A 23471-nucleotide genomic window follows, 5' to 3' on the forward strand; every position below is an offset into this window, starting at 1 on the left:
GTAACAAGGATGTGTAGATAATTGCCCCTGAACACGTGCACAAATATTTGGATGAATTTAAATTATTCTATGTGGTTTAATCATACAGTGTCGGTTCTTACTGTTTGGGTCAGATTTCACCTGCCATAGGACATGAATGTGTGAGACGACAACAGAGATTATTTTTAATAAAAATCAAGCAGCCATAATGCAGAACACACATATGGACACACACACACTTACACACGCATACACACATACACACACAATCACACACATATGGACACACGCGCACACACTCTCACACACACACACACACACACACTATATGCACACACTCATACACACACACACACACTATATGCACACACACATACACACACACACTATATGCATACACACACACACACACACTATATGCATACACACACACACACACTATATGCACACACACACTATATGCACACACACACTATATGCACACACGCACACACATACGCACACACACACACTATATGCACACACGCACACACATACACACACTATATGCATACACACACACACACACACTATATGCACACACGCACACACATACACACACTATATGCACACACACACACTATATGCACACACACATACACACACTATATGCACACACACACTCTATATGCACACACACACACACACACACTATATGCACACACACATACACACACTATATGCACACACACACACACACTATATGCACACACGCACACACATACACACGCACGCACACACACACACACACACTATATGCACACACGCACACACATACACACACACTATATGCACACACACACACACTATATGCACACACACGCACACACACACACACACTATATGCACACACTCATACACACACACACACACTATATGCACACACACACATACACACACACACTATATGCATACACACACACACACACTATATGCATACACACACACACACACACACACACACACACTATATGCATACACACACACACTATATGCACACACACACACTATATGCACACACACACTATATGCACACACGCACGCACACACACGCAGACACACTTCAAGGTCAGATCTAAGCCTGACCCCACAGTGAGATGTGTAAGTGTGGGAGCTGCACACCATGGTCAGGTTTGACTGTAAACATATTGTGACATCATTGCAAAATCTCACATTTCCGTTTAGAATTTTTTTTTACAATGAATTCCCTGTTATAATGTCTAAATACTGTAAATATCCAATCCATAACTTCAGATAATAGCCAACATTTCCATTTGTAACAACATTATCTGCTAGAGATCAGCCAACCCACGGAGCACTGGAGCATCTACTGGCCATAGCTGTCATTTCATGTCAGTGTTACTCCAGCAGAAGTGTTTACAGACCCCCAGTGCACGACAGATTGGGATGATTTGCCCAAATGAAGATAACATAAATGTGCTTGTTATATATAATCATGAATGGAGTATTTGAGTCATTTAGAGGTAAATAAGGTTCAAAAATAAATCCTATCGAATCCTAAAAGAAATGCATATATGTGCTGTTTTTACATTTCTTTAAAAACAAATTGGATGTTCCTCATTTGATATTTCGGGTCAAATTTGACCCAAACAGATGGAACGGGGTACATGATGAAACATCTTTAACACTTAAAGTCTAAATCTCTACTAGACATCCCGTATAACTCAGAGGACTTTTATTGTGTCATCTTATTTCTAACTTGATTCATATTCATATTTTCCCCAGTGCTACTCTACCAAATGTTTGGAGACTGCAGGACCTCCAGGTCCAGCGGGACACAAAGGACAGAAAGTGAGGAACTCATGTTGCCCGTATCTGTCTCAGCATAACACATCATTTCATTCTGGTATGAAACACTGATCTGATTTTTACAGGGAGCTAAAGGAGATAACGGTGACCCTGGCCCTAAAGGTGCCATAGGACGTCCTGTGAGTACAAACGACTTCATGAGAGTGCTTTGATCATTACATCCCAATATGTCCTTTCAACATTTCAACCTCAAAATGAAACTCGATTGAAGTTATTAACGAGGTCTCACAAACCTACAGGGAGATCCAGGTATCGAGGGACCCATCGGACATCCCGGACCTAAAGTATGTTCCTCTGGTTCATCATGTGCCACATCACTGTGTTATGTCCAGTTTATATGCCGTACCCACCACACTGTATTTTCATGTCTTTTAGGGAGAGACGGGTCTCAAAGGTGAAAAGGTAGGACTCCTCTCAGGGTTATCTGTAAGCTCTTATAGATTGCCACTTATATAATGCACAAAGATTGATTTCTCACATTCAAATTCTTTGCTTTTTAGGGAGAATTCGGAACTTCGGGGAAAAAGGTGCGTTTCTCAAACTTTACCTTTCCAAAATATTTCCTTGAACCCTCGACGCTGCGTGTGTTTATAACTAATGAATGAATGTTTCTCTGTCTAACAGGGTGTTGCAGGAATATCTGGCCGTAATGGAACAGATGGGCAGAAGGTTAGTTACGCTTAATGTGCTGTAGAGTTAAAGTGAAAGTGAAAGTTAAATAGAGATTTGTCTCGCGCGAGCGGCGCACAAGAGATGCGGCGGCGTAACTGCAACAGCTTTCACACTGACAGCGTTCCTGCTGCGTAACAGAACCGCGGCTCTTTACGGGAAAGAAAGTCATTTCTGAGTTATCACGTTGAGTATTTCCGGTGATAATAGCCACAAGATCTATTGGGTAGCTGGATTATATTATATACCAAGTTTCATTTAAATAGCTCAAAGCATATAGATACAGCCTCACTTCCTGTTTGGCATCCTAACGGTCACATTTATGAGACATTTTTTTCTCCAACAGTTTGGAAGAAATGGCAGTCAGACAATATGGCCACCATATTGATCAATGTATTCTGCATGTCTGAAGGTATATGATAAGACAAGCTGTTCACGCTCCCTCAGGTCATGGTGGTGATGAAACTTAGCAAGTTCTGTGTCAGTATGCTCAAGCGTTGCCGAGATAGAGGCACTTCCTGTTTGGCGTCCTCGTTGCTTTCACAAGGCCATTTCTTAGGAATGTTTCGAATATCATAATAAAAAGTGGTTATTTTTTTGCGGCTGGTCTGACGATTGTCAGATTTCTTGCAGATTGGACAAAATTTGCAGGTGGAGAAACAGTTTTCATTAAAACTCAGATTGGCGGAACATGTAGTCCACACGGTTTACAATTACAAGCAGAAACGTCAGGACAATTTTGACCTGTTGGTGGCGCTAGTCCATTTGAGATAAAGAACTTAAATTCGCCGCCAGGAATGTTCAGACTCTTCCCTACTAGTGTGCCAAATTTCACAACTTTTTACCAAACTTTACACTTCAATGATGAAGGAATAATAATAATAACTAGAGAAAAATGTGAATTTCCTAAAGAAAATGTGAGTGGTGCTTGCCGTGGCAAAACTCGTCAAATCGAATTTTCTAACTTGTTGCTAAGCATTAAAATAATGGTCATAGAATGTTGCTAGCATGTGTTTTTCATGATGGTGGCATGTAGGTGTTATGTTTGTGTTAGCATGATGCTAGCACATTTTTATTATGTTTTAACACCGCTAGGTGATGCTAGCATGTGTTAGCATGATGCTAGAACAATTTTAGCATGTTTTAGCACTAGGTTAGGCGATACTAACATCTGTTAGCATGATGCTAACATGTTTTTAGCATGTTGTTGCACTTGGTTGGGCGATGCTAAGGTGTGTTAGCATGATGCTAGCACATTTTTACCATATTTTAACACTTCGCTAGGCGATGCTAGCATGTGTTAGCATGATGCTAACATGTTTTTTGCATGTTTAGCACTTCGCTAGGTGATGCTAGCATGTGTTAGCATGATGCTAACATGTTTTTAGCATGTTTTATCACTTCGCTAGGTGATGCTAACATGTTTTAGCATGATGCTAGCATGTTTTAGCATGTTTTATCACTTCGCTAGCTGATGCTAACATGTGTTAGCATGATGCTAGCTACGTTTTTAGCATATTTTAACACTTCCCTAGGCGATGCTAGCATGTGTTAGCATGATGCTAGCACGTTTTTTGCATGTTTTAGCACTTCGCTAGGTGATGCTAGCATGTGTTAGCATGATGCTAACATGTTTTTAGCATATTTTAGCACTTCGCTAGGCGATGCTAACATGTGTTAGCATGATGCTAACATGTTTTTAGCATGTTTTATCACTTCGCTAGCTGATGCTAGCATGTGATAGAATGATGTTAGCACGTTTTTAGCATGTTTTAGGGTGTGGCTATGAAGATTTTAGGTCATGAATTATTGTCTGCTTGATAATATAAATCCTCTGAGGGAGAGGGAGAGGGAGAGACGCAGGGCTGTCAGGCCCTTTGGTGTCTGTGTGTGTGAAAATGTCAGTTGGGATTTAAATTTCTGTCAATGGGACTTTTTTGGCCGCTTTTTCATCCGCTGTGCGAACATTGTACACCCGATCGCTTAGAAAAGATACAGCGCACCTCTCCTCAATGAGCCGCACGATTTGACACCTCGCTCGGGGGTCTGCGACAAAAGCTGCAGGAGGAGTAGCGCGCCAAACTTTGTGTGGAATAATAAAAAGAACAATAATAAGTATGCAAGAGAACAATAGTGACGCCTTTGGCGAGCACCACTAATAAACAGAAAACAGATGTAATAGTGGCTTCGCTTCTACTGGTAATTATTATTACAAGCATCGTCATACAATATACCGCATATACATGGAACAGAACTCAAACCGCAGTGTTTGCAGTATTTACACTTCATTTAAAAGCATTTAAAACTCAGTCAGACTTACTGAATAGAGTGTTTGTGAGTCTGTCACTGTGTGAACGTTCTTCATAATATAGCATACATTGCGAAAGTTCACGTTGATAAATATTGTAGGTTTATAGATTATTTTACCAATATTATTAGCAAATATATTCAACATGCTTTGAGCAGAAAAAGATCTCTTCTGCACCCCGTGCAAAGTATGAATGCTGCACCTTGTTGAAATGGGTGCTGAAATAAAAATGGCTGAAGAATGTCAACAATAATTTCATTAAGAATGTAACTTGAAACTCAGAGTCATAAAATGCTAGTTGTATAAATGTACAATGTTTTAACAGGGAAAGATTGGCAGGATTGGCGCCGCTGGCTGCAAAGGTGACCCAGGTGACAAGGTGTGTCAGTTTTTTCTTTATATGAGTTACTTGTGTTATACACGATCACTGACAAATTAATGACTTTTCACAGGGTCCTGACGGCTATCCCGGAGATGTTGGTGATTCTGGTCTTCCAGGGACTCTGGGAGAGAAGGTACATACATTTAACAAATAAAAGTCCATTATAAACCTGTGAATTTCTTCTTATTGGCTCGGCATATCATGATTTCTCACTTTGTTCTCAGGGAGATCCGGGTCGTCCTGGAAGACCAGGTCCACCTGGCCCATTAGGTGATCTTGGGCCCAAAGTAAGTTGCCGAACCTCGGAGATTACACAAATATTGACCATCAATCATACTCATGCACTGTACTCTCACACCCCCCCTACAGGGAGAAAGAGGAAGTCCCGGATCACCTGGAGTTCCTGGCCTGAAAGGACCTCCTGTATGTAATTGTTTTGCTTTACGTCATTATTTTCATTTTTAACATTCTTAATCGATGATTATTTGGATTTGATGTTAAAGAGAATTCGGTTTTGTTTTACAGGGGATGCAAGGGGGACCTGGACCTAAAGGCGATCCCGTGAGGAGCTGTTTTTTCTGTATGCCATTTTCCTCATGTAAAACGGGCAAAATGGTGATGTTTTACTCTTGTATTTTAGGGGAGACGAGGTGACTTTGGACCTAAAGGTGGCACTGGACCTAATGGTCTGAAAGGAGACAAGGTCAGTGTCTAGAGTCATTGAAAATGAAAATATACAAAGATTTACAAAGCTACTGATGTCATGCATTACTGACTCTAGCACAAGCGTCACTATCACTACTCAAAACCTGCTATTCAAAGTCCTCCAGACATGAATGATCCCTCAAATCATGTATGTTTGTTGAGGAGAGATGTGCTGTACTTTTACTAACAGATAAACACTTACCATTTTCACCAAAACCCCCATAGACCTACAATAAAGGGGAGGGACTCCAGTCAGATCTAGAGACCTTTTGACTTGGGCCAATAAGCAACCACCTAGCAAACACCCAGAACACCCTACACCCAACTGCATTACAATGTACCACTCAGAATACCTTAGTAACCACCTAGCAAACACCCAGAACACCCTACACCCAACTGCATTACAATGTACAACTCAGTATACCTTAGCAACCACCTAGCAAACACCCAGAACAACCTACACCCAACTGCATTACAATGTACCACTCAGAATACCTTAGCAACCACATAGCAAACACCCAGAACACCCAACTGCATTACAATGTACCACTCAGAATACCTTAGCAACCACCTAGCAAACACCCAGAACACCCTACACCCAACTGCGTTATAATGTGCCACTCAGAATACCTTAGCAACCACATAGCAAACACCCAGAACACCCTACACCCAACTGCATTACAATGTACCACTCAGAATACCTTACCAACCACATAGCAAACACCCAGAACACCCTACACCCAACTGCATTACAATGTACCACTCAGAATACCTTAGCAACCACATAGCAAACACCCAGAACACCCTACACCCAACTGCATTACAATGTACAACTCAGAATACCTTAGCAACCACCTAGCAAACACCCAGAACACCCTACACCCAACTGTGTTATAATGTACAACTCAGAATACCTTAGCAACCACATAGCAAACACCCAGAACACCCTACACCCAACTGCATTACAATTTACCACTCAGAATACCTTAGCAACCACCTAGCAAACACCCAGAACACCCTACACCCAACTGCATTACAATGTACCACTCAGAATACCTTAGCAACCACATAGCAAACACCCAGAACACCCAACTGCATTACAATGTACCACTCAGAATACCTTAGCAACCACCTAGCAAACACCCAGAACACCCTACACCCAACTGCGTTATAATGTGCCACTCAGAATACCTTAGCAACCACCTAGCAAACACCCAGAACACCCTACACCCAACTGCATTACAATGTACCACACAGAATACCTTAGCAACCACATAGCAAACACCCAGAACACCCTACACCCAACTGCGTTACAATGTGCCACTCAGAATACCTTAGCAACCACACTAGCAAACACCCAGAACACCCTACACCCAACTGCATTACAATGTACCACACAGAATACCTTAGCAACCACATAGCAAACACCCAGAACACCCTACACCCAACTGCATTACAATGTACCACTCAGAATACCTTAGCAACCACATAGCAAACACCCAGAACACCCTACACCCAACTGCATTACAATGTACCACTCAGAATACCTTAGCAACCACCTAGCAAACATCCAGAACACCCTACACCCAACTGCATTATAATGTACCACTCAGAATACCTTAGCAACCACCTAGCAAACACCCAGAACACCCTACACCCAACTGCATTACAATGTACCACTCAGAATACCTTAGAAACCACATAGCAAACACCCAGAACACCCTACACCCAACTGCATTACAATGTACCACTCAGAATACCTTAGCAACCACCTAGCAAACACCCAGAACACCCTACACCCAACTGCATTACAATGTACCACTCAGAATACCTTAGCAACCACCTAGCAAACATCCAGAACACCCTACACCCAACTGTGTTATAATGTGCCACTCAGAATACCTTAGCAACCACATAGCAAACACCCTACACCCAACTACATTACAATGTACAACTCAGAATACCTTAGCAACCACATAGCAAACACCCAGAACACCCTACACCCAACTGCATTACAATGTACCACTCATAATACCTTAGCAACCACATAGCAACGCCCTGGTAACCACCCAGCACCCTCGCATCGTGGTGTCGTATGTGACTGAAGTTGAACTTCCTTGCCGATTAATTGAAATGACTAATGTTTGACAGGGTGAACCAGGCAGTGAGGGGCCGAGGGGTCTGGCAGGTGAAGTCGGTGACAAAGGATCTAAGGTGAGAATCTTTGATTAGTGTCTGATGATTACTGTTGATTTTAAGGTAGACGTTATTAAAGAATAAAAATGTGTTGGCTTTTATTTTGAAACTCTAGGGTGATAGAGGACTTCCTGGACCAAGAGGCCCGCCCGGAGCTTCTGGGGAACCAGGACGAAATGTAAAACAAATGACCATCAGCACTGCGGCTCAACTGATAAATGTCAAAATCAAAAAGCAATTATTGTTATACAAGGGGCTTTCTCAGCAAATATTTATTTATGCGATTAATTAATCGGGACACCATGTAATTAACTCGATAAAGAATTGTAATTGATTGACAGTCCTAATATATATATATATATATTATGAGTTCCAAAAGCAAGAGTGTAAATGAAAAATTCACCAAAACTAAAGTTCACCAAAAAGAGAGAGACATAATTTGAATCCAGTTAGGTCTCCTTAGCAACCAAATTGACCCGGTTGCTAAGGTGGGTAGAGTCACATGGGGTAACCAAATTTTGCCGGTTGCTAGGGAGGGTAGAGTCACATGGGGTAACCAAATTTTGCCGGTTGCTAGGGAGGGTAGAGTCACATGGGGTAACCAAATTTTGCCTGTTGCTAGGGAGGGTGGAGTCACATGGGGTAACCAAATTGTCCCGGTTGCTAGGGAGGATAGAGTCACATGGGGTAACCTCCTCGTGGTGGTGATTAGTGGTTCTCTCAATGGGGCGTGTGGTGAGTTGTGTGTGGATCATGGAGAGTAGCATGAGTCTCCACATGCTGTGAGTCTCTGCAGTGTCATGCACAACGAGTCACGTGATGAAATGCGCGGATTGACGGTCTCAGACGCGGAGACAACTGAGACTCGTCCTCCACCACCCGGATTGAGGCGAGTAACAGCGCCACCACGAGGACTTACTTAGTAGTGGGAATTGGGCGTTCCAGATTGGGACAAAAAAAGATAATTTATTTGACTAAAAGCCCTAAAAGAGACAATCAATCATCATTTGACAGTTAATCGACATCCAAATTCCATCATGACACCCCTAAATGTACACAATGAATCATGTCCACGGACTGTAATAAGCAATATTCCCATCATTGGAGCAATTCATTGCACTACCTGTATTCAGCAGGGGGCAGTAAGTGCAACACAACCTGATGAAACAAATTCTCAATGTTGTGGTCTTGAAGTTATATCTGATGTCTGGATTGGGTCTGGAATGTATTCATTCACAGCATGTTGTTTGTATTATAGGGTACCACAGGTGACCCAGGTGATGCAGGCCCAAGAGGAGATCCTGGCCCCCCTGGACCAAAGGTACATTAAAGAGAGTCTGCTGACGATTAAACATGAGTCATCAAATCAATGGTGTGTTGTAACACAGATTAGCAGTTGTGAATGCAAGGCCTTTGTTCTTGTTGTAGGGAGATACTGGACGAGCTGGGTTCAGCTATCCTGGACAGAGAGGACCTACGGTACTGGGATTTCACATTGTTTTACATCACATGTCGGGATAATGTACAGGTAGACCATTATTTCGTACCTTTAAACTGACCTGATGATGTGTTCCACAGGGTGACAGGGGTGAGAAAGGAGGACCGGGGCCCAGAGGAGGTAGAGGAGACTGTGGACCAAAGGGTGACCCAGGCCCAAAAGGAGCTCCAGGACTGTCGGTGAGTTAACTCATTGATTACTGAACAGTGAAAACATGATTTCATGTTGACTTTAAGAGTTCAGACTTCCAGTGTTCAGTAGTGTAAAGAGGTCGTATTATTGTGTTAAAGGGCGAGCCCGGACCCGAAGGAGAGCCTGGACTGAGAGGGCCAAGAGGAGATGCAGGAAGAGACGTGAGTGGACATGTTCAGTGCATGTGATAAAGCAGGTCATCTTGACCGACGTTGCAAGAGTAGTTCACCTGTCAATGACAACATTGCACAACTAAACTGTTGTTGTTTATCAATGCAATTTAAGCAAACTGTATATTTGACTTTAAATCAGGGGTGGTACCGCCTCCCCAGTGGGCATTCAAAGGATGCTAGGCAGCGCTGAGAGCAAATTAGTAGAGAGGGGGGCGTTAGATTACAAATGGGGGGCGATAATCAAATCCTGTTTGCATACAAATATTTATCTAGACTCCGTTATATGGGTTGGTACGCATTTGTACCGCGGTTCATCTGATTCTGAAGTCTAGTGACGCATCTGAAGTATCTGGTTTAGCGGCGTCAAATAGACAGGTGAAGTCACAACCTCGGCTAATGCACCTGTATGCCTCAGTAGACGGATACGGCTCAATGGACGGAGCAGCGCGAGCGCAAAGCAGGTTCGTTTTTACTCTCAGACCTCAAACTTTTAAATGCGCACCTCTGATCATTGCACCGCTGCCAGAACCCCGTGAGAAGTACTGTAAATCCTGAAATATAATTGTTTCGTTTGCATTTAGAATAAGGGAATTAAGTAGGGGGCGTTCATAAAAAAAAGGTTGAGAACCACTGCTTTAACTGAATTCAAATATTGTACGTTTAACAGGGTGACCCAGGCCCAGAGGGAGACCCCGGCCTCACTGTGAGCATACAAATTCAGATTTTGTCTCTTGATTATCTTGTGAATGTACATCATTACTTTAGGGGTGCGTATTGAATATGTGGTACGTTTTCTCAGGAATGTGACGTCATGAACTATATCAGAGAGACCTGTGGATGCTGTGGTAAGATTATTTTCTAAAGCTCTTTGATAAATGAATGTGTTGCTGTGTTGGCGTCGCTTAAATGTTTTTTTCTTCTCTGTTTCAGATTGTGAGAAGAGATGTGGCGCCCTGGATATTGTGTTTGTGATTGACAGCTCAGAGAGTGTGGGATTGACAAACTTCACCCTGGAGAAGAACTTTGTCATCAACACCCTCAACAGACTGGGATCCATGGCAAAAGATCCCAAGTCTGAAACAGGTAAAGAGACTAAAGTTACAAAAATATATACACATACATATATATTATATATTGTTGTATATTGAGGAATTCAGGGCATGCTGAGTGACTCCTGTCAGGTCTCCTTAGCTACCAAATTGGCCCAGTTGCTAGGGAGGGTAGAGTCACATGGGGTAATCTCCTCGTGGTCGCTATAATGTGGTTCTCGCTCTCGGTGGGGCGTGTGGAGAGTTGTCCACAGAGAATAGCGTGAAGCCTCCACACGCGCTACGTCTCCATGATAACGTGCTCAACAAGTCACGTGATGAGATGCGCGGATTGACGGTCTCAGACGCAGAGGCAACTGAGATTCGTCCTCCGCCACCCCGATTGAGGCGAGTCACTACACCACCACGAGGACTTAGAGCGCATTGGGAATTGAGCGTTCCAGATTGGGGAGAAAAAGGGGAAAAAATGGCAAAGTCAGTGGGCATGGACATGAAGTCCGCACAATCCTGAGAAAGATAGGTGGGCATCCGCAGAATGCTGAGAAAGATAGGTGGACATCCGCACAATCCTGAGAAAGATAGGTGGGCATCCGCACAATCCTGAGAAATATAGGTGGGCATCCTTAGAATGCTGAGAAAGATAGGTGGGCATCAGCACAATCCTGAGAAAGATAGGTGGGCATCTGCAGAATGCTGAGAAAGATAGGTGGGCATCCACACCATCCTCAGAAAGATACATGGGCATCCGCAGAATGCTGAGAAAGATAGGTAGGCATCCGCACAATCCTGAGAAAGATAGGTGGGCATCCGCACAATCCTGAGAAAGATAGGTGGGCATCCGCACAATCCTGAGAAATATAGGTGGGCATCCTTAGAATGCTGAGAAAGATAGGTGGGCATCAGCACAATCCTGAGAAAGATAGGTGGGCATCTGCAGAATGCTGAGAAAGATAGGTGGGCATCCACACCATCCTCAGAAAGATACATGGGCATCCGCAGAATGCTGAGAAAGATAGGTAGGCATCCGCACAAACCTGAGAAAGATAGGTGGGCATCTGCACAATCCTGAGAAAGATAGGTGGACATCCGCACAATCCTGAGAAAGATAGGTGGGCATCCGCACAATCCTGAGAAAGATAGGTGGGCATCCATACGATCCTGAGAAATATATGTGGGCATCCGCAGAATGCTGAGAAAGATAGGTAGGCATCCGCACAATCCTGAGAAAGATAGGTGGGCATCCATACAATCCTGAGAAATATATGTGGGCATCCGCAGAATGCTGAGAAAGATAGGTGGGCATCTGCACAATCCTGAGAAAGATAGGTGGGCATCTGCAAAATGCTGAGAAAGATAGGTGGGGATCCACACAATCCTGGGAAATATAGGTGGGCATCCAGAATGCTGAGAGATAGGGCATCCCAATCCTGAGAAATATAGGTGGGCATCCTACAATTGAGAATATGGCATCCAGATGCAGAAAGATAGGTGGGCATTTGATAGATTTTCATTTGAACAATCTTGAAATCAAAGATCGATGTTTTACTCTCTGTGCAACCCTCCACTATAATGAGAAGAAATCACTCACATTTGCTATCAAATGTCATGCTATGTGGCTAAAGTCAATAAAAGTTGTTCTGCATGTCCAAAGACGAGATCCACTCAACCATTTGTCATTAAAGACATCGTTTACAGAACTGCTGGTTTTCTTAAAGGGACAGTAAAGTTTTTTAGCACATGTTCCACAAATCAGTGTAAACACCTGTAAATAGTACAAATTATGCAATTAAACAATAAACTTGTAACAAAAATTATATATGCAATATAATATCAGATTTATTGATTGAATACATTGATTTGTATGTTTTTAAAAAGCTAAAATGTGACAAAAATGATAAAAAAACTAATCAAATATAATCAGCAAAGTTAATATTTTCAGAATGTACCTAGTTAAAGGCCCCCTGTATAACTAACAGCATGAACTGGGAGATCATCTCTTTCATATGTAAGCAAAAGGGGCATTATAACAGAAATATACCCATATGAATCGATTTTAATCAAGAGCTTGTGAATCGGAATTGAATTGGGACATCTTTATCAATACCCAGCCCCATCCCAGACTGAATCAATGATGTTGAGATCCATACCATCAGTTGCAGGACTCTGATTTATACTATTCTATTACTCATCCTCATGTTGTATCTGACTCTATTGCATCTGTTATATTTCACAGGCACTCGAGTCGGCGTCGTCCAGTACAGTCACAACGGAACATTCCAGGCGATTCGCCTCAACGACTCCAAGATCGACTCTCTGTCTGCCTTCAAAGAAGCCGTGAAGAAGCTGGAGTGGATCGCCGGAGGAACGTGGACTCCTTCGGCCCTGAAGTTTGCCTACGATAACCTGATCCGTGACAGCCGTCGCGCAAAGGCTAACGTGAATGTGGTTGTGATCACAGACGGACGATACGACCCACGCGATGATGACAAACTGCTTAATTACCTGTGCACAGACACCAGCATTGACGTGAACGCCATCGGTATCGGCGACATGTTCGATCAGCCAGAGGAGAACGAGAGCCTGAAGTCCATCGCGTGCAGAAAAGATGGCAGGGTCATGGGCATGAGACGATTCGCTGATCTGGTGGCGGAGGATTTCATTGATAGAATTGAGACCGTTCTTTGCCCAGGTGAGTCCCGGAAACTGGCCTTCAATCTGCCAACATGATATCCATAAAATGTACAAATCCAATTCATTAATGCCCTGTTTTATGTTTTAGATCCAGTGATTGTATGTCCTGACCTTCCATGCAAAAGTGGTAAGTGAGAACCGTACTTTTCAATACGCTTTTCTGATCTGTCCCCAACAAGATTAAAATGTTTACAGATGTTTTAAAGCATCAAATGACATCAATTATGTTTGATCTGTTCACAGCTGTATTCTAATTGCCTTTTTCACAGGGATTGATTAGGGGCCATGTACTCTTATATCGCTTTTTCAGCATTATTGGATGACGCTAATAGCAGCTGTATTAGTAATAAGAAATAAATGAACAAAAACAGGCTTAAACAAATGGAGGCCATTATGTGGTGAGGCTATATTATTGATGCTTTCTTCATACAATCATACAAAATGCACAAAATTGTCCTATCAAGGAATACTATCAACGATCGACAATAATTTTTTTATACAACAATAGTTTTGCACAGGGGTTTAACCTCTTCAAGCTTCAAAAGAACACAAAAGTATCATTCAGAAGTCTAATTAATTATTCATGAGGCTCATGATTGTTATGAAAGTATACGATAAGATTTGATGAGAAACTGAAATATAATGTGTTATTTAGTGTAAATGTTCACTGACCGTTGATCTGATGTGTGTGTTCATGATAGGACACGAGAGCAACAGTTCACACAGACCGACCCCCTTACGACATTGGGGCGTTCAAGAGAAACTCATTTTATTTATCTAAAAACAGCGATAGTGACAACAGAACACAACACAACATGTCTGAAGAGTTTGTAGTGGAGGAATTGATGCATTTCTGTGCCCAGCCTTTTAGTAGACTCTAGATTTGGCATTATGAGTATTCCCTTAAGACAACTTGATAGGGGTTCTGGGTATCTCAGCGAGTATTGCCGCTGACTATCACATCTGGAGTCGTGAGTTTGAATCCAGGGCGTGCTGAGTGACTCCAGTCAGGTCTCCTTAGCAACCAAATTGTCCCGGTTGCTAGTGAGGGTAGAGTCACATGGGGTAACCAAATTGGCCCGGTTGCTAGGGAGGGTAGAGTCACATGGGGTAACCAAATTGGCCCGGTTGCTAGGGAGGGTAGAGTCACATGGGGTAACCAAATTGGCCCGGTTGCTAGGGAGGGTAGAGTCACATGGGGTAACCAAATTGGCCCGGTTGCTAGGGAGGGTAGAGTCACATGGGGTAACCTCCTCGTGGTCGCTATAATGTGGTTCTCGCTCTCGGTGGGGCGTGTGGTGAGTTGTGTGTGGATGCCGCAGAGAATAGCGTGAAGCCTCCACATGCGCTACGTCTCCATGGTAACGCGCTCAACAAGTCACGTGATAAGATGCACGGATTGACGGTCTCCAAATTCTGTTCGATTTCTCTTAAAACAACACCTGTGCCATCGTATGCCATTCTGCCAATCAATTTATTCTTGTTTCAAGGATGTTTAGATATTTTTACAGGAAAACAAGACAAAAATACTCTTTAAAAAGTGTTTATTGGTCATTGGGTCATGAAGCTAATGTGACATTACATGTTTATTTGATCCAAGTGTGCCGCACAAGCCCTCAAAAGTGAAGCCAAAACGTCTGGATCGCCCCCCGGTGGCTGGTCCTAGTATAGGTCATAAGCCCCGCCTCCCCATGTTATTCAGCGGGACGTGAGACCAACTAAACAATTAAATTACACTTCACATATCTTTTTTCCAAAGATAGTTTCTGTCATTTACTGTCGTTTCTATCACGTTGATGTCATTTCAAGTGTTTGTTTTCAAAATAAGTTTGTTTTTAGTTATTTGATGCTATAAAAACGCTGCTGTGACATCATGATTGACAGCTGTGATTGACAGGTTCTCTGAGCGAAGTAGTCACTGAAGCACCAACTGACTTTTTTTCAGGATCTTCGGAGGACTGAGGAGATTGGAGCTTTACAATTAATATCTAAATTTCTATAATTAATTATTTCACACCGTCATAAGTCAAAAGTGCAGGGGCGTGTGCTTGCGATTGATTCAGCGAGAGTGAGGGCGGGGCCTTGATTTCGCGGCTTTACTTCCTGCTCACTACTGCGCGGGTCTGGTCCCGAAATCGCAACTGCGCAGACTCAAGTCCCAAGATGTCAGCGCCATATCGGGACACTGGCGGCTTCAGTTCTCACCAATGGAAAAGAGCGAAGGGGCGTCGTCCATCTTTTTTTACAGTCTGTGGATTTGAACACTTTCATGTCATATTGCACAAATCAGAGTTCCCACTTCCCACTCGTCCTGGAAAACATGGAATTTTGCAATGCTGTTTTCTAGTCATGGAAAATCATGGAACATTAGACAAATCGCAAAATGTCCTGGAAAATAACTTAGTATAATAAAACTGTTCGACTGTCGTTAACAAGGTTTTTGTTGTGATCGTGACTCGGGGTGGGTGTCATGGTGACTGTCTGCATTGTGAAACAACATCAAGCGTTAGCGGTCATGAACGATGCTCTGTACGGTACATCTCCTGCTCATCTCATTAGGGGTGCACCAGCTGTGTAAGGTCTCACTTTAAACTAAGGGCTTAATTTAGTTGCACCACCAGTTCCCAACGCGATATTAATTAATATGCAATAATTCATAGATCAGCCCTATGATTTCCGTGACGCGAAGCTCGGAATCCAGCCATAAAAATGGCATTAACTTCAGTATAGAACATGGCATAACTTGACATATTTGGGGCGAAAATGAACATTTGAATGCACAATTAATCAAATAAACATTGTGATATTTCCTTGTGTGATTATTTAATCGTAAAACTATATAACCTGCTTGTGCTGCACGCTTCAAAATGAACATGTGAACCAGAACATTCTGAAGCACGCAGCACATACAGATTATATACGTGTATATATATATTTAATTAATCAAATCACAGCTTTTTAGGGTTTAATAATCACAGTGGGTCATGTAGTGATCTGCTTATCCGGAGCTGGAATACTACCGTCAAAAACGCAGAAATGCCAAAATAAAAGCTCATTTTAAATGGACGCATGAAATGGGAATATATATATATATATTACTGTTAAATAATGTAAAGTTTACTGTCATTAAATAGTGATCATAATAATGTTTTAAAGCAATTTCTCACATTTGTGATGTTCTGTAGATAAAATATAATGCTAATATAATTTTAATAATTCTATTTTCATTCGATTCAAGTTTTATGTAATTCATTTGTCCAGACCATTTTGATATTAAAATGGAATTAAACGGTTGAATTCAAAATTCTGGAAAAATCTATCCAATAACCACAATAAACATCATGATCTCTTGGGTGTTTTTATTCATTATTACACCCAATGGCTCATAAAATGTCCTGGAAAAGAGTGGAAACCCTGATTAAACAGAACCCATATGTGATGCATCCTCTGACAAAACAACTAAAAATCTTTTAGGTTTGACCGTGTTCAGCTGCAGACTTACATTTACTCAATCAGTCTCAAGATGAACATTGCTGTGTTTGTGTTTTATAGAGCCAGCAGTGGCCAACTGCAACCAGCGGCCGATAGATCTCGTCTTTATGCTGGATGGCTCGGAGCGCATGGGTCAGGAGAGTTTCCGCCAGGCACGCGATTTTATTGAGAGCGTCGCTCGCCACATGACCCTCGCCCAGGGAGACGACGACGAACGGAACGCCCGCGTGGCTCTTCTGCAGTACGGCGACGAAAACCAACATGAACTGGCCTTCAAACTTTCCACCAACTTCACGGTCATCTCTGATGGCCTGGCCAACATGAGGTACCTGGACTCTACCTCCAATGTGGGAAGTGGGATCATCCACGCCGTCGATAACATCGTCACCAGCAGAGGCACCCGCTTGGCTAGACGAAACGCCGAGCTGTCGTTCGTCTTCATCACTGACGGGGTCACCAGCAACAAGAACCTCGAGGAGGGCATTAGCTCCATGCGCAGGGCAGACGGTGTTGCCACGGTGATCGCCATGGGCAGCGATGTCGACAATGAAATTCTGAGCAAGCTTGCACTGGGAGACCAGACGGCCATTTTTAGGGGTCAAGATTTTGCCAGCTTTTTTGAGCGATTTGTTCGGTGGATCTGCTGAGGGGTGGGTACGGAGTAGAGGGGAGCGGTTGGTGCGTCAGAGGGTTCAGCGGGATGGTTTGAGTAAAACAGATTCATATGGTCAATTTGTGCATAAAAGATGGTTTGTTATACGGCGATAATGGCTCAAACGTCATTAGAGCTTTTAAAAAGGGCTGAACCGAAAATGACATTTCTAAAGATTAGTCTCAACTCAAGGCTTCAGGTATAGGATGAGTCTGCAGTAAACCAGGAGGTCACGTTACCAGTAACACTCCAAAGAATATGTACTGAATGTGTAGTTTGACAGAGATGCCATTGTACTTTTTTACGTCTGTATTTTTATCCTGAAAGGCTGAATTTGTGTTTTCTATAATCCTTTACACAAGGTGCTAAACCAGAGAAAGACTGGAGTTTTTCCTGTATATCATTAAAGAGTGTTTTCATCCGATGTACATTAGCAAGCTAATAATTCAGGGGGGACAAGAAGCCATTTGACCAAAACATGTAACTCTCAATAATTGTATATCTCAAAACACTGAGCGATATTAGAGATTAAAGACTTGATTTCATAGTTAATGAGATAAATCGATGCCACCTCCCACATCTTATGCACTATCCACATTTAGTGAAATATAGAAAGTACGTACACCTACTGTACATTTTCATATAAATGGTAAATTTGAGGTAATAAGTCGATTGTTATGAGCACTATGATCACACATAGTCACTGAATTCCAGGAAGCAAAAATAACGAATAATATTTGAGTATTTGACATGCTGTTGGACACTTGAATGATGAATTCCTTAGTTGCTGTCAAACGAAAGTTTTAGTTCAATAAACCAAGCTGTGGTAACACGACTGTTGTGTCTGTGAGTTTTGTTCATACAGAACAATATACTGAGAAATCAGGAGCAGTTCAGTATTCTAATGTGCACATGGGTTGTTTTTGGACATTGGACTGGTCCATGAGGTATAAATAATGCAATGTGTAAGGTCAACCGAGGTCATTGCTATACATGGTCTCTCCCAGTTCACAAAAATGTATGGTACATTCCGGAAATGTGTGACACTTTTGTTGCCAAGATTAAAGTAAATGTGCAAATACTTGCTTGAATATATATATGTCATAGAATAACATCAATGCACAATGATTTCTGACTTAGTTCCATGGGTTTCGACCAGGGGTCCATGGAGGAAATGTGTACAATTGAAGAAAAAAGTAACGACATTTGTAAATCATAGGCATAATTTTTTAATTAAAGTTATTTTAAAGTGTTTCCAAGAAAACCTATCTCTGGTCTCTGGGTTGAGATTATGAGTCTGGATGGGGTTGTGGGTCTATAAAGGTAGAATATAAACTTATATTGAGGATCTTTAATGTACTTTATTAATAATATACATCTAGTCCAATCTAAAGTTTATTATTAGCACGGAGGGATTGTGTACATGTGCATTTATTGATTGTAGGCTACATGTCCTGAGAAACTGTTCTACTCTTTATGACTCGATGTACTTTTACTGTCTTCATCGTGAGCCAATCAGAAGAGGAGCTGTCTTAAATAACAAATCGCTTTTGGACCAGTCCGCATACCGTAGACAGACCCCAATGACAGAACAGAAGGAGAATCTAAACGGACATTTAACTCTCATAACATTACGTTCTCATAAACATGTTGGCTGTGTTTGGCGTGCGGAATCGATGAGGACAGCAAGAGAATGCGTTCAGAAGATAAACCGCTTTCTTCGAAAGGGAATGTTTGATTAAAGCGACTGTACATCAAGCAGGCGACGGAGTTACGGACGTCCTGTTTTTTCTGTCACTCAAGCCGGTGACGTCGCAATGTGGGCGGGACTACAGCGCGGCTTTGGTCGGCTGTTGACATGTGAAGTCCTGCGGGATATGTTTATATGTCATTAACCTGCAGAACTGTTCTCTTTAACACGGGTGCTTGATGACCTTTTGAATTGTATTTCTTTTTCATAATGGAGGGGATGGATGGACACGACTTGGCTGGTTATGAATGGACACATTAATATCTAATCGATTGGGAAACGGAAGCGTTTCTCTTTATATACTTTAATAATTTGCAGTTGTTTGGAGCTCAAACAGATGACAGCATGAGGAGCCGCAGTAATTCAGGAGTGAGGTTGGATGGATTTGCCAGACTTGTCCAAGAAACAATATTATGCCATCAGGTTAGTACAGACTGTCTATTAAACAGTCATTATTGTTCTGTTTTATTCTATTCTGTTCTATTCAATTATATTCTGTCCTATTATATTCTACACTTTTCTATTCTGCTCTATTCAATTATATTATATTCTGTTCTATTATATTCTATTCTGTTCTATTCAATTATATTCTGTCCTATTATATTCTACACTTTTCTATTCTGCTCTATTCAATTATATTCTGTCCTATTATATTCTATTCTGTTCTATTATATTCTATACTGTTCTATTCAATTATATTCTGTCCTATTATATTCTACACTTTTCTATTCTGCTCTATTCAATTATATTATATTCTGTTCTATTATATTCTATTCTGTTCTATTCCATATATTCTACTCTGTTCTATTCAATTATATTCTATTCTGTTCTATTATATTCTACACTGTTCTATTCTGTTCTATTATATTTCATTCTATTATATTATATTATATTATATTATACTCTGTTCTATTATATTCTACACTTTTCTATTCTGCTCTATTCAATTATATTCTATTCTGTTCTATTATATTCTATACTGTTCTATTCAATTATATTCTGTTCTATTATATTCTATTCTGTTCTATTCCATATATTCTACTCTGTTCTACTCTGTTCTGTTTTTTATAGTTTGTTCTATTCTATATTTTCTACTCTGTTCTATTCAATTCTATTCTGTTCTATTCTATTTTATTCTATTCTACTTTGTTCTGTTTTATTCTGTTCTAATCTATTCGGTTCTGTTTTATTCTGTTCTGTTGTATTATAATATAGTCTGTTCTATTTTACTCTATTATGTTCTGTTCTATTCTGTTATTTTCTATTATATTTTGGTCTGAACTTTAGTTCTATTCTTTTCTATTATATTCTGTTCTGTTAAATTCTACTCTATTCTGTTCTATTCTATTATGTTTTGTTGTATTATATTATTGTAAAGCAGTACAATGGAAAGGAGGAGGCGAGAACCGACTTGACAATATAAATAATAGTTTAATGATAAACTTAAACAGACAAACACACACATGACGGACATGTCCGTAATCGATCTCTCTCTCTCGCACCATCCTCCGCAGTCGGCCTTTATCCCTCCCGGAGGCTTAATTAGCCTGATAAGGGACCGGGTGTGTATGATCATGACCCGCCCTCCGCCCTGCCACATTTATATTCTGTATGTTCTATTCTATTCTACTCTGTTCTATTCTGTTATGTTCTACTGTTCTGTTCTATTTACTCTATTATGTTGTTTTGTATTATATTCTGGTCTGAACTTCTGTTCTATTCTATTCATTTATATTCTTTGCTTTTCTATAATTTTCTATTATATTATATTCTGTTCTATTCTGTTCTATGATCAACTGTTTTGTTATGTTCTATCTATTCTACTCTGTTCTGTTATATTCTGTTCTATTATTTTTTATTATATTCTATACTTTTCTGTTCTATTCTGTTTTTATTCTACTCTGTTCTATTATATTATGTTCTGTTTTATTATATTTTATTCTAATCTATTCAGTTCTGTTGTGTTCTATTCTATTATGTTCTATTCTAATTTGTTTTATTCCATTATGTTCTGTTCTATTCTATTATATTCAGTTCTGTTCTATTCTATTCTATTATAATCTGTTCTGAACTTCTGTTCTATTCTATTATATTCAATTCTGTTCTATTTTATTCTATTCTATTATAATCTGTTCTGAACTTCTGTTCTATTCTATTGTGTTCTATTCTGTTTTGTTCTATTCTGTTCTTTTCTATAATGTTCTGTTCTGAACTTTTGTTATGTTCTATTCTATTATGTTTTATTCTTTTTTATTTTGTTCTGAACTTTGTTCTATTTTTTTCTTATTCCATTCTATTATGTTCTATTATGTTCTAATCTATTCTATTATGTTTTATTCTATTATATTCAATTCTGTTCTATTCTATTCTACTCTCTTCTGTTCTATTGTATTCTATTTATTTCTATTATAATTTGTTCTGAACATCTGTTCTGTTCTATTCTATTACATTCTATTCTGTTCTGATCTATTCTATTATGTTTTGTTCTATTATATTTTGTTCTGAACTTCTGTTCTATTCCATTCTATTCTGTTATGTTCTGTTTTATTCTGCACAGAAGAATGTAAACAATGTTAAACTCTATTATAGGGCCACGGGTGAAACATTAAATACTGTAGCATGTTTTGAGTTTCCTGTGGCTGAGATTCTTCTGTAACATACTGACAGGAGGAATCTAAAAATAAATAAGACCTGAACAAAGGTCACCTTTAAATAACATGTGGGTGAGAAAAATATCTGTATTATCTGCAGCATGTGAATTCCTTTAAAAGGAAACATCTGCAGTATACGACACCGTATAAGCAGCAATATAAACTAGTCACTATTCACTCTGACCTGTCTGTACAGAATCCAGTGACCGGTCTGCTGCCGGCCAGCGAGCAGCAGAAAGACGCCTGGGTCAGAGATAATGTTTACAGCATCCTGGCAGTGTGGGGGCTTGGCATGTCATACCGGAAGAATGCAGATCGTGATGAGGATAAAGCCAAGGCCTACGAGCTCGAGCAGGTGAAACATGAGCACCTGTCACCAAACACCATTGATTGAACACAACTATGTTTGCCAAAGACAGCAACACTGTTTTATGGTTTTATAATGTATGTGAGTACAGGACTGCTACAATATGTTATATATCTACATATGCCATGCAAATGGAGAGTAACATCTTCTCACTTATTTAGAGTCCAACAGACAGATTTATTCATCATATAGTGTTGCTCATCATTTCTTTAAATATGTGTTATTTCAGAGTGTGGTGAAGCTAATGCAAGGACTGCTGCAGTGTATGATGAGGCAGGTACTGTATATTATTATCTGAACCTTTAAGCCATAGTGCTCTGTCTGGATTCACTTGATTGGCTTCCTGTCAGATTTAGAATTAACTTTAAAATTGTGATGTATGTGTTCAGGGCCCTGTCTGGTCATGCTAATATATTGACCTTTTGCACCCATAATCGCCTCCTAGATCACTGAGGTCTTGTAATCAACTTCTATCGGTTCTCGCTGTCGTTGTAAGTCGAGCTAAAGGAGATCGAGCTTTTTCTGTCATTGCTTCGGTCTTACTCATTGATTCTTCCTCTTGATTTATCAATGCATTCGTTTGTTCATTGTTTGGTGGGCACATTTGCACATACCTGCAAACACACACACCTCTGTGCACATTTTACTACAGGTGGCAAAGGTAGAGAAGTTCAAACACACACAGAGCACAAAGGACTGCCTGCATGCCAAGTATCACACGCCCACCTGTGCCACAGTAGTTGGAGATGACCAATGGGGACACTTGCAGGTCGATGCCACTTCACTGTTCCTGCTGACACTGGCTCAGATGACGGCCTCAGGTGAGCAGAACAATCTATAGAGTGGAT

The 23471-nt window shown here is 40.8% G+C and overlaps 2 protein-coding genes across 5 annotated transcripts in view; both read left to right on the forward strand.

Annotated features, from left to right (window-relative positions):
- col6a2 (collagen, type VI, alpha 2) overlaps positions 1 to 18690 on the forward strand; it is a 30187-nt gene extending 11497 nt beyond the window's left edge. Inside the window, exons 5-28 of the mRNA XM_052101618.1 lie at positions 1765 to 1830; positions 1914 to 1967; positions 2088 to 2132; positions 2224 to 2250; positions 2349 to 2375; positions 2473 to 2517; positions 5151 to 5204; positions 5278 to 5340; positions 5432 to 5494; positions 5577 to 5630; positions 5733 to 5768; positions 5848 to 5910; positions 8064 to 8126; positions 8224 to 8286; positions 9367 to 9429; positions 9537 to 9587; positions 9687 to 9785; positions 9897 to 9959; positions 10639 to 10674; positions 10771 to 10816; positions 10902 to 11054; positions 13254 to 13709; positions 13800 to 13838; positions 17264 to 18690. Of these exons, the coding sequence (XP_051957578.1) occupies positions 1765 to 1830; positions 1914 to 1967; positions 2088 to 2132; positions 2224 to 2250; positions 2349 to 2375; positions 2473 to 2517; positions 5151 to 5204; positions 5278 to 5340; positions 5432 to 5494; positions 5577 to 5630; positions 5733 to 5768; positions 5848 to 5910; positions 8064 to 8126; positions 8224 to 8286; positions 9367 to 9429; positions 9537 to 9587; positions 9687 to 9785; positions 9897 to 9959; positions 10639 to 10674; positions 10771 to 10816; positions 10902 to 11054; positions 13254 to 13709; positions 13800 to 13838; positions 17264 to 17850 (2316 nt within the window). The 3' untranslated portion in view covers positions 17851 to 18690. The remainder of the gene's footprint in view (positions 1 to 1764; positions 1831 to 1913; positions 1968 to 2087; positions 2133 to 2223; positions 2251 to 2348; positions 2376 to 2472; positions 2518 to 5150; positions 5205 to 5277; positions 5341 to 5431; positions 5495 to 5576; positions 5631 to 5732; positions 5769 to 5847; positions 5911 to 8063; positions 8127 to 8223; positions 8287 to 9366; positions 9430 to 9536; positions 9588 to 9686; positions 9786 to 9896; positions 9960 to 10638; positions 10675 to 10770; positions 10817 to 10901; positions 11055 to 13253; positions 13710 to 13799; positions 13839 to 17263) is intronic.
- A 747-nt stretch (positions 18691 to 19437) lies between these two features.
- phka2 (phosphorylase kinase, alpha 2 (liver)) overlaps positions 19438 to 23471 on the forward strand; it is a 37900-nt gene continuing 33866 nt past the window's right edge. For all 4 annotated transcript variants that reach the window (XM_052101611.1, XM_052101609.1, XM_052101612.1 and 1 more), the window contains exons 1-4: positions 19438 to 20028; positions 22453 to 22611; positions 22853 to 22900; positions 23276 to 23444. In XM_052101611.1, coding sequence (XP_051957571.1) covers positions 19951 to 20028; positions 22453 to 22611; positions 22853 to 22900; positions 23276 to 23444 — 454 coding nt within the window. In that variant the 5' untranslated portion in view covers positions 19438 to 19950. The remainder of the gene's footprint in view (positions 20029 to 22452; positions 22612 to 22852; positions 22901 to 23275; positions 23445 to 23471) is intronic.

This window comes from Xyrauchen texanus, chromosome 32 (assembly GCF_025860055.1).
Source record: "Xyrauchen texanus isolate HMW12.3.18 chromosome 32, RBS_HiC_50CHRs, whole genome shotgun sequence".
In the NCBI taxonomy this organism is placed as follows: Eukaryota; Metazoa; Chordata; class Actinopteri; order Cypriniformes; family Catostomidae; genus Xyrauchen; species Xyrauchen texanus.